This window comes from Myripristis murdjan, chromosome 12, assembly GCF_902150065.1.
Source record: "Myripristis murdjan chromosome 12, fMyrMur1.1, whole genome shotgun sequence".
NCBI classification, from domain to species: domain Eukaryota; kingdom Metazoa; phylum Chordata; class Actinopteri; order Holocentriformes; family Holocentridae; genus Myripristis; species Myripristis murdjan.
The window spans coordinates 2,685,316-2,697,271 of NC_043991.1; the positions used below are offsets into that span (position 1 = coordinate 2,685,316).

The 11,956-nt window shown below is 40.9% G+C and overlaps 1 protein-coding gene across 2 annotated transcripts in view; it reads left to right on the forward strand.

The window, feature by feature from the left end:
• Nucleotides 1-11,956, forward strand: part of plppr1 (phospholipid phosphatase related 1) — a 106,662-nt gene that overhangs the window by 68,145 nt on the left and 26,561 nt on the right. For both annotated transcript variants that reach the window (XM_030065977.1, XM_030065976.1), the window contains exon 4: nt 7,214-7,346. In XM_030065977.1, the coding sequence (XP_029921837.1) occupies nt 7,214-7,346 (133 nt within the window). The remainder of the gene's footprint in view (nt 1-7,213; nt 7,347-11,956) is intronic.

Here is an 11,956-nt window from a genome sequence, read left to right on the forward strand (position 1 = left end):
TTTGGTTTGCAGAAATGCCAAAATGCCAGATGTGGTGGAGCCTTCATCAGTGTCACATGACTGTTAGCTCATTAGCTGCTGTTACCACTCTCGTTTGCCTCGTTAGCTCTGGTAGCCACCAAAGCTACTGGGTTAAGGTTAGGAACAAGTCGTGGTTAATGTTTTTCAAATGTTAGGGAAGGTTGCTAATAACAGCCAGCATTAATCAGACTAGGCAAGGCAAGGCAAGGCAAGTTTATTTGTATAGCACATTTCAGCGACAAGGCAATTCAAAGTGCTTTACATAGAGCATAAAGGCATTAAAACAATATAAAAGCAACACAAGAAAATATGCATAAAAACAATTAATAAAAAGAAGCTAAGGTTAAAGGAAGTTAAAAGTTACAGTGCAGTGTAAAATATTAAACCTTAATGTGGTTTAATGGAAGGCAGCGGCAAACAGAAAAGTCTTCAGCTGTGATTTAAAAGAACTGAGAGTCGCAGCAGATCTACAGTTTTCTGGGAGTTTGTTCCAGATATGTGGAGCATAAAAACTAAACGCTGCTTCTCCATGTTTAGTTTTTAACACTGCTAACACTGGTCTCCACAAATAGTGTTCTTTGCTGGCTTTGTGTGCTCACCAGAGATGGGGATGTGAGTCATTGCGACTTGGACTTGAGTCGACTCAAGTCGCTGTTTTAATGACTTGTGACTTGACAAAAAATAAAAAACTTGAGACTCGACTTGGACTTGGAAGTTTAAGACTTGGGACTTGACTCGACTTGAGACACGATGACTTGAATGACTTGATTGTTCATTTCATGTTTTCAGTTTGAATATAAAATAAGCAAAAAGTCATATTTTTTAAACAGGTTAACTAAATTGGCTGATAATATTATTTGATAGTTACTAATATCTTATATTTTCTCTTTATTAAGACCGGATTCTGCAGGTAAGATTTTAATAATGTGACTTGACTTGAACTTGACTTGATCTATTACAGGACTTGACTTGACTTGACTTGACTTGACTTGCCCAAGAAAAAATTACTTGGGACTTGAGACTTGAAGGTTAAGACTTGAGACTTACTTGAGACTTGCACATGGGTGACTTGATCCCATCTCTGGTGCTCACTTTCAAATCATGAAACTTGAAAACGTGACATTACAACGTATCCTTGGTATCAGAAGTATCGTAGTTCACTTTAATTTAAAACACATCAGCTGTAGCCTCGCCTGCTCGGCCTGTGGAAAGCTCATTTGCAGAATATTTTACGACCCGAACCACCGACTGAATGAACCGAGCCGTGCCAAAGTCAACCAAAATCTAACTCCAAATCTTCAGGCAGTGTCTTCATTAAACTGGCACTCTGTCTGTCTCTTTGTCTTCATGCAGGAAGCTGGTATTTTACATTATTTTTTAAAAAAATCTCCATTTTAGCAAATAACTCAGCTCAGTGTTCAAATCTTGTTTTTCTTCAAACAAAGTGAAAACAAATCTCAACACTAATCAACTTGTCTCTGGAATATCCCTGAATCAAGTGTCATTTTCTTGATGCCAGTGGGCTGATCTGCTTTAATCTGCCTCGATTCAACAGATATATACTATAATATAAAAAACAAGTGGGATTATCTCGTCTGACTGGCAGATTTTTTTGCTTTCTTTGACAAAAAACAAGATTTCGAGGCTAAGTGACTTGTTGAGAGGGAGGTTTTCTTTTCGCTGTGACACACTCATCATTTTCTGCCGAGTGTTAACGCAGCAAATCAGAGTTTTTGTGGAAGTGTGTTAACTCTGTGGCGCTCTAACACACTTTTCATATCCCGAGCTTTACCTCCTCTCCATACACACACACACACACACACACTCCCCCGTTTATTAAGGCTGTAAATATTTGATGTTTTTGGACAGAACTCCCATCTATTTTTTATTGATATTACTCTTTTCCTGCTTTTTATTTTTTATTTTGTGTGTGTGTGTGTGTGTGTGTGTGTCACTGCGTTTTAGTGCTGCTTTCATGTGCCTCCTCGCTCTTCGCTCTGACACTAAGTGCTGCTCTGTTAATATAAATGCACAGGACATTTCTCGCTGTAGCTAATTGGTGCGCAGACACATCAGCAGCTCGCAGTGCTGCAGACACACACACACACACACACACACACACACACAGAATACAATAAATTGGTTTAAGACCCAAAATAGTGCTCAAATTGGCCAGGAAATATGACAGACAACATTATTTCCAGCAGACGTGACGGGAGTGCACCTCTCTGCGGTCTTGACAGGCTCTTCTGTGCTCACAATTTGATTTTCAGGCGGAAAAAAATAAAAATAAAATAAAATAAAATACAGAAAATAAAAGGAAACCTGCCATACACTGACTTGGCAAAAAAATCAAGGTGCCGCTCCAAGTCTCAGTTGTGTTTTTTTTTTTTTTTTTTTTTTTTTTCTTATGTCTTTTAGTGATGTCATTTTTCTTTTTTCTTTTCTTTTTTTGTGTCAGCTCATGGACATAAAACTCATTTCGTTTCTAATGAGATGAATAGCTTCTTGCTTTTTTTTCCCCTCCTGCTTGTCCCTTGAGTGGAGTGCTGTGTCAGCTCTTCAGGTTTAACACTGTTGGTTGCTTCCCATATTTCCATCCATCTCTCTCTCTCTCTCTCTCTCTCTCTCTCTCTCTCTCACTTGCGGTTTCGGTGTTTCTCCGTCTCAAACTTTTTAATTGTGCCCTTCCAGAGTGCTGTGTCAGGTGCGGCGAGGTTGGGCCTGACACCGTCCGTGCATCGCCGCGTCTCCACGTGCGTCGTAAAAAAAAAAAACCTGACGAGAGGCAGCCAATCAGGATTAACGATGACATGGCCGGGATGGTGGCCAATTAGCAGAGAGGCAGTAATTTATCCACAATGTTCCACATGGACAGGCCAATGGGGGGCTGTGGAGGTTAGCCGGGTCATATCAGCGCAGGGGTGTGTATAGCTGTCCAGCCGAGCGTGTGTGTGTGTGTGTGTGTGTGTGTGTGTGTGTGAGAGTCAGAGATTCGGTCTTTCACCCTGAGAGCCCAGGTAATAAAAGTGTGTTGTTGCAGCTGTCAGGTGTGGACCGACAGGAAGAGGCGGAGGAGTCATTTTGGCTGCTGCTTATGGAAAAAAAAAAAAAAAAAAAGAAAAAACCTGCAGGTGGTGTCGGGGTTAAAGAAATAAAACATCACTGGCTAACACAATTTTTTTTTATTATTATTTTTGCCCCTTGATCAGATTTTGAAGGGCATTGTGCTCCTTTTTGGGGGCTAATTTCTATATTTAGATCGGACATGGACAAAGAAACACCGTGGTGCCTTCATTTCAGCTCAGAACTTTGAGTTTCCAACATCTTTTTTCCCCCCCACATTACCAGCTTGTGTCAACATTGAGTTTCTGATGTCAACTTTGGGAAAAATGGACGCAAAATCTAGATAGATAGATAAATAGAATGATAGACAGATGTACTTTATTGATCCCAAATTGAGAAATTCTTGTGTTGCAGCAGCGGCTTGTCCAGACTTTGCACAGGAACAGCAGTTTTCTTCACAAAATATCAACTATCAACTCTAAAAAACAGAAAAAACTGAAAAATAAACACAACAAATAACTTAAAAAAAAAAAACTAAATCTAAAACTAAAAACTAAACAAACAACTAAAAACAACAAATAAAAAAAAAAAATCACATCAGGTTTGAGCTCCCCCAGTTTTTTCATGAATTCAAATTATTTTGCCCCAAAACAGATACAAATACAAATACACCTCTGCTATATATTAATGCAGTATACTAATGCAATGCAGTGTGTGTATGTGTGTAATGCAGTGTTCAAGTAATATTTTTTTTCTATATTCCTTTTTTATAATGTTTATACTGCTTTTTGCTATTTATTATCTGTTTATATTGTTTATAATGTAAATTATGCTTCATATCTTGCTATCCACTTTGCTGTAATGCTTGAAATTTCCCCACTGTGGGACTAATAAAGGAATATCTTATCTTATCTTATCTTATCTTATCTTAACCCCTGTCATACTGATCCAGTTCTGACATCACTTGAAGTGACGTCTGCTCTGTTCCTCGCTGAAATAAATGCAGAATAATTTAATGTTTTTCAGCCATAATATGCTGCTGCAGAATATTTGAAGATGCGTAACAATCAAGACAGATTCCCTGCACCTCTTCAGGCTGCATACTCTGTTGGTTTCTAATCAAAAAACAATTATTTTTTTTTATTATGCAATCTTGGGTTGCTCTCACGATGAACTGAAGGATGGGTGCCAGTCTGAAAAATCATCATTTTTTTCCCCTCAAGATCTAATTTTTTTTTTTTTCTTTTTCTGGCTGTTTTTGAGTCTTACTGTATTGAAATGGTGCATTTGCATTGCATATTGCCAAACAAACACTCCACGTTTTATTTTCTTCTTCAGGCTGCGTTTTGTTTTGTGATCAAAAACCAACCAGCCAACAAGAAAATCTGAATAATGTGTGATGCTCAGGTGTCTGTTTTTTTTTTTTTTGTTTTTTTTTTCTTTTGCTCTGAGCCCCAATTAAATTTGTGAACCTGGCAGATGGGCCGGTGTCACCAAAAGTTTTTTTTTTTTTTTTTTTTTTTTTCCTTTCCAGGTCTTGAGAATCGCTCCTCATGATGAGTTTAAAGTCGCCCGTTTTTTGGAGTCGGTAGTTTAACCTTTTCGTGTTGGTGCAGAGGAACATCACAGTTTTCCATCAGTTATCCTGACATTTGTGTAAAACAGACTGAGGGGCACATGATCGGATGGAAATGCGATGAATCGATGGCAGCTAACCTTTTTAACGCCGAGGCCGACTCGAGTGAGACAAACACTCCCAGGCACACATAATTATTAATTTGAAGGAAATGTCAAATGCACCCTAATGTGATCACAGAGGATGAGAAGGGAAATAAAAAAAAGACCTGCTGACAAGGAGCATGACGTTTGAGCAGAGAAATGTGATCACCGTCTTAATTTAATGCTGCAGTTTGTTGATGACAGTCGGTCACTGGAGGTAAAAACACTCTGGAGCTTCACTTCATGACAAACGTGACCCGTGAACTAACAGCAGTTATAACAGATGACATGATGTAATTTCCCAATTTCCACATGGTACACTAAGTGGAATTTGTCACATGAAAAAAAAAAAAAAAAAAACATATTTATTGGGAACATAGTGCTGTTCTCACAGGAGTTTATGCAGCAGTTTCCAGATTCCTGTCCATTTTTGTGCACTCAAATAAATTTCCTGTCCATGAGCACAAATTTTTGGAAGTTTTTGAAATTTTTGAAAGGCTAGATTTCAGATTTCAGTGGTTTTAGCTGACAAAAATGTTTATCCAGGTGGGGAAAGGTTTGGTTTAGGTATTGGTTGAGTATTGGTATTTGGTTTAGGTCACTTTGGGGTAAAATAGCCTTTTTCTGTCTTACCCAGGCTGAGATGAGATGTTCGATACCATTTTCTCATCTGGACGTCCAGTGGTTCAGTTGCAAGGGGTAGCATTTCCTGTTAGCTTAGCATAAAGACTTGAAGTCTATGGGAGTTGTTAGCCTGGCTCTGTCAAAGTGCAAAAAATAAACCTTCCAGCAGCTCTGAAGCTGTCTGATTTACACAGTGGACCATGTGAGAGTGGTTTGACAAGAAGTTCATTAGTGGTGGATCTTCCTCCACCAATGCATTCAGAGGTTACAGCACCACCATCTGACTTCTCAAACCACTTAAAAAAAAAAAAAAAAAAAAATCATAAGACATCAATTTCTCAAACCAACCTCATTTTTTAAAAATCCCATATGTGTTTCAAATCCACATGATCCACTGTGTAAATCAGACAGCTTCAGAGCCGCTGTAAGGTTTATTTTTTCATTTTGACAGAGCCAGGCTAACAACTCCCATAGACATCAAGTCTTTATGCTAAGCTAACTGGAAATGCTACCCATAGGAACTGAACCACTGGATGTCCAGAGGAGAAAATGGTGTCCAACATCTGGTCTGGAAAACAGGATTTTGCCCAAGAAAGTCTAAATAGTCCTTTAACTATTTTTGCAAGAAGCATTGCCTTGGGATCTTTATTCATTTATTCAATTATTAAAAAAAAAAAAAATATTCAAGCAACTTCCACATCGCTTTAAAAGACATCACAGGTGTCAGTAAATGATTTTCTTTGAATTGTTTTGAATTATTACCTTTTGAATCCAAATGTGATTAAATTCTCACATTTGGATTTCAGTCAGCCTGGGTTTTATGGCACATGACATTTCAGCTTTATGATATTGTCATTTCTACTCTCACACAGCCGCACAGACACATTCTGAGTTAGAGCTCAGATAAACCTGAACGACATGACAGGCCTCTTCACTTTCTGTGACTTTGCCCTTTTCAGTCAGAGCCCGTTTGAAGACAGATTCCTCGTGTATTATTATTTTTTTCCTTTGGTTCGTGTTACTTTTGAAGGCGGGTGTTATTATACGTCTGAAAGTGCACCTTGTCGTCTGTCGTGATGCATTTGATGATCGCTTCATTCAGCGTTTGTCTGCTTTGTGCCAGCCACATCCACCTGAAAACTCTCTCACGCCGATAAAGACACACACAGCATCCATCGCTTCTTTAAAACTTTAATAATAAATGTTTTATTTGAGCGCTGTCATACCTTTCTTTACTTTCATCTTTTTATCTTTTTTTTTTTTTTTTTTTGGAGGTTTGCAACACCACATCTGTCACTCTCTCGCCGTCTCGTTGAAGGAAAAGGATTAGAGTTGCGCTCACGAGAACATGGTGATGATAAAGCGGCGTTCACAAGGGACGCTGGGGAAAACACAGAGTTTTGGTTCCTGTCCCGCGGCTCAAAACAAAGGATAAAAGCGCATACGTGCACACACACACTCTCTGTCACACACACATACCTTTTTGTAGCGGCCTGCTTCACCCCGGGCAGCTGGCGAAGAACTTTATTTTGTGTGTCCAGCAGCCTTTTTTCCATTAAGCTTAATGTAATGTCCTCAGTAATGGACCCAGAGAAATGAAACACAATGGCTCATGTGCACAGCCGGGCCGGGGCCAAAACAACTTTCTGTTTTTGCCCTCTCGTCCTCTTTTTTTTTTGTGCATGTATTTCTGCATCCTTTTTCTTCATATTTCCCTGTATCCTCTATCCACCTCTGCCTCTCTGTTTTCTGTGTGTGTGTGTGTGTGTGTGTGTGTGTGCAGATTTTCATCGGAGAGGTGTCCATGTACGTGATGAAATCAACCAGGGAGGCTCTTCTGGCCCAGGAGAAAACCATCGTCACCGGGGACTGCTGTTACCTCAACCCCCTCATCCGCCGCATCATCCGCTTCATAGGTAAGAAAACCAAGATTCAAAGTAATAAAAAAAACTGTTTTAACGGCTGTGTGTTTAACGGCTTACTGACCCTTTCTTAGGGCTCTTTGGGCAAGTTAAATTGTATGCAACTGGACTTGTATTTGTCTTAGGAAGATGTTTCACCTCTTATCCAAGGGGCTTCATCAGTTCATGCGCATCGGTCTTTCTCGTCCGCACTAGTCTGACCAAGACAGTGGGGTAAGGTCCAGGTATTTAACCTCTGTGGGAGTGCAAGGACTTATATATTGGGGAAACAAAACAACCACTGAACAAGCGCATGGCTCAACACAGAAGGGCGAACTCCTCCGGTCCAGTCTCAGCTGTCTATTCACATCTAAAGGAAAAGGCACACTCCTTTGAAGACAGCAATGTTAAGATCATACCTGTCAACATTTGAGTAGTAAAATCCGGGAGATTTTTGTGTCGGGGGGGGGGGGTAACCCCCGGTATGCACGTCATCACGTTGAAATACACAGGCATGGCCCGACATTATAAATCAATAGTTCAAATACAGTCATCATGTCTTCCATTTAACTAAAAAACGTTTTGGTCCTTTTAATCAGACACGGGATGTTTATTTACCTTGACAGTTTCGGAGGTCAATTTTCACTCTTCTCTGACAATGTCACACTAACCTCGCGACAACTGCCACCTACAGTACATACTGTAGCGGGTGGCAGACGTCAGACTGGGAATGGGCGGCTCGCCCCGGGGTATTATTTTATAATAAATGCAGGTTAAATACGGGAAATTTACGGGAAAATACTAATACGGGAGGGGGCCGGGAAAGGAGGGTAAAATACGGGAAAATCCCGGCCAAAACGGGATACTTGACAGGTATGGTTAAGATTCTGGACAGGGAGGATAGATGGTTTGAGAGAGGAGTAAAAGAGGCCATCTATGTGAAAGTGGAAAAACCAACCCTCAACAGGGGAGGGGGTCTGCGGCACCACCTATCTCCGATTTATAATGTTGCCCTTTCATCGGTACCCAGGAGGTTCAACAAATTAACCTCAGACGACTCAGCGATCGTCGTTCACCAGGGTTTCACCTGACTCTGACCACTGTCGCTTCACCAGACCACAACAATGGTCAAGTGAAACCAGTGCCTGCATGAACACACCCACAGGCATTAGGGTGGACACTCCCACAGAGGTTAAACACCTGGACCTTACCCCACTGTCTTTGTCAGACTAGTGCGGACTAGAGAGACCGATGCGCATGAACTGATGAAGCCCCTTGGATAAGAGGCGAAATGTCTTCCTAAGACAAATACAAGTCCAGTTGCATACGATTTAACTTGCCCAAAGAGAACGATGACCTGGATAAATGAGAATATCCATAGACATCTTTCTTAGGGCGTATTCAGACCTGTCTTGTTTCGATCAGTTGTTCCGAAACAGGGAACGTGTCCCCCCCAAAGATTGGTTCGTTTGGACGTGCGAACACAGCGATTGCGTTCGGATACGGGATGAAACAAGCGGACTGAGATCGCCTAGAAGGGGCTGGTCTCGATTTGCTTCCTTTCAAGCCCCGGAGCGGCTCGTCTGCAGTGAGAACAGAACCGACACAGCAACCAACACAACTGACTCAGAACTGTGGTTCACCCTCCAACAGAGGGGGGGCAGTAATGCACCCGGTTGCCAACCATCAAACAAACAAACAAACAAAAAAAAAGAAACAGCAGAAGAAGAAGCAACAGAAGAAGAAGAAGAAGGGGTTTTTCCTTCTGGGATTTCTGACCAATGAGAGAACAGTTGGCTTTGCACCGACACAGACCGTTGCCTTGACAACACAAACGACCCAAAAGAGAAACGCAACAATTGTATCGATTTCGCCGCTGAATCGGAACAAAGCAAACAAACCACAGGTCTGAATACAGCCTTAGACCCATTTTAGTGAGGGGGGGGTAGGGGGTCTTCGGGGGGAGGTCAAAGGTCAACAGTAGAAGCCAAACAAAAGTGATAAACATCATCTGACAGCTGGGAACCTGAAGATTAATTTGAGATGCGGCTCAGCTCTGTGTGTCGAGATATTCTAGTCATAAATCTGGAATAAACACTGTGTTTTGGTCTATTTTGCTATTTATTTAGAGTTTAAAAGGGTTACAACATTATAACGGGAGCAAATGAAGCCACTCCCATTTTCAGTTATGTGTCATAAGCAGTTTTTATGTTGATACCATTTGTTACACAGATTCGGTGAAAAATTTAACCATTTTTAGCAAAGGAAAATTAATAAAAATGGTCCAAAATCCCTCCAGAATTCCACATTTGGACACTAAGACCTTGAGGAACACCACAGAAAAAAAAAAATCATGATTTGATTTGGTGTCAAAAACCTTTGACATTTGGAGATTTCGGATGTTGCGCGCTCTGCTGTGGCAGAATGAAGCAGCTCGTCCACACGAGGCTCAAGGAAATGACACCTGATTCAAGGAAATTCTGGAAATGAGTCGATCAGCGCCGGAGACAAACGGGATTCCCTCGTCCCACCGGCCGATTGTTTCTTACCTTGTTTGAAGAAATGAAAACAAGATCTGAACACTGAATATGAGACAAAATGACTTTTTTTTTTTTTTTGCAGTGCACCTTCTTGCTATATCTATTTTTTTTTTGTCAGGAACGTCAAGCCCGCCGCTCATAACCAGGCCTGCACGCCTGGCTGATGAATAATACCAGTCCATTTCATAACATGCTCATCAGAAACACATTAGGTCATTCACGTGATTTATATTCCTGTCTCCTCCTGAGCCGTCCTCCAAATGTGGAGGATCACGGAGGCTTGAAGTTTCCAGCTCTCTCTTTCTCCCGTTCCCTATTTCTCTCTCTCTCTCTCTCTCTCTCTCTCTGTGCTCCATCTCCTCGCTTCTCACCCTAATTCTCCCTCTCCTTCCCTCATTGCCCTTCACACAATCCTCTCCTACCCTTCATTGCCCCCCTCCCCGCTCCTCCTCCTCCTCACGGCCGATCCCAAACCCTCCGCAGACCCGGCGAATGAGAATACAAAGCAGAGTAATTTCATGGCTAAGCAGGTCAGATAATCAGCAGTCATATTTCACAGGCGTAAGAAAGCCGAGTCGGTCGGACCACACAGGCCCCCCCCGGCAGCGGTCAGGCTTGGGGGGCTCAAAGTGCGGCCGCAATCACTCATATTCGCCCCGGCATCGCTTCTCCTCCTCCTCCTTCCTCACCGTCCCTCCTTTCCCCTCTGCTTTTCGTTTTATCTCTTTGCTTCTTTTTCTGTGACCCCTCTGTTTCTCTCCCCCATCACCTCCCATGTTCCTCTCAGCGATTCCTGCAGGAGCTGCCATCAGACCGATCGATCGCTTTTCTTTGAGTCTGCAGAGCCGAAGCAGCTGCTGTGTCACCACGCTGATGCTGCACGGGCGTGTCTGTTGCTTAATTGTGGCTCCCGTGATGTTTAAAAGTTGTCGGAGGGATGTTAAAAGTCCCCCTGAACTGAGCTCCCCTCACTTTAACTTCCTGGGAAACAGCGGATCTTTAACAACGGCGCAAAATAAAACTTTCAGCCAATTAAACTTTCACAGATTTCTGGACGTTTCCGCCCATTCTAACAAATTCAACCCGACCTGCGGGGAGTCTGCAGGTCCTCAGCAAGTCTTCAAAAGGTCTTAAATCCAATTTGCATCCAAATTAGGCCTTAAAAGTGATTGAATACACTGCAAAAACGCAAAATCTTACCAAGATTATTTGTCTTATTTCAAGTCAAAAATGTCTTATTTCTAGTCAAAATATCTCATGACACTTAAAAAAAGACACGATCACCTCAGAAGTAAATTGTTTTTAGACAATTTTCACTTGTTTCAAGTGAAAATTCACTTGAAACAAGTGAAAATTTTCTTGTTTCATTGGCAAAATTTGCCAGTGGAAAAAGTGAAAATTCACTTGAAATAAGTGAAAATTAGCTAGAAACAAGAAACAAATTTTGCCAATGAAACAAGCAAATTTTCACTTGTTTCAAGCAAATTTTCAGTTGAAACAAGAGACAATTGACTAAAAACAAGTTACTTCTGAGGTGATCATGTCTTATTTTAAGTGTAATGAGATATTTTGACTAGAAATAAGACATTTTTGACTTGAAATAAGACAAATAATCTTGGTAAGATTTTGAGTTTTTGCAGTGTAGTCGTATATTTAAATTAATAAGGATTTTATTTCCTCATAAACAATTAATTTATCCATATTTTAATGTGTTTTTGTAAACATGAGTCAAGCTCTTCTGGATGAAAGTCAGTATGTCTGATGTTACAAAACGCCACTGTGTGTGTGTGTGTGTGTGTGTGTGTGTCTAGATAGGTAGATAGATATAGATAGATATAGATATAGATATTGATATATAGAGACATATATACACACAAACACATCTCTCTCTATTGAAAGCAAAAACAGAGATGTTTTTTGCAGTTATGGCAGCGGGAAACAAAGCAGGATAGTTATGATATATCATTTTAATCTGACTCTTGTTATACAGATTTTCAAAATTATACAGTTGCACTCCACATAGTGTCCCGCCCTAATATCCTGCTATAAGAAGAAATACATAAAATCAAGGAAGCGAGAGGCCAT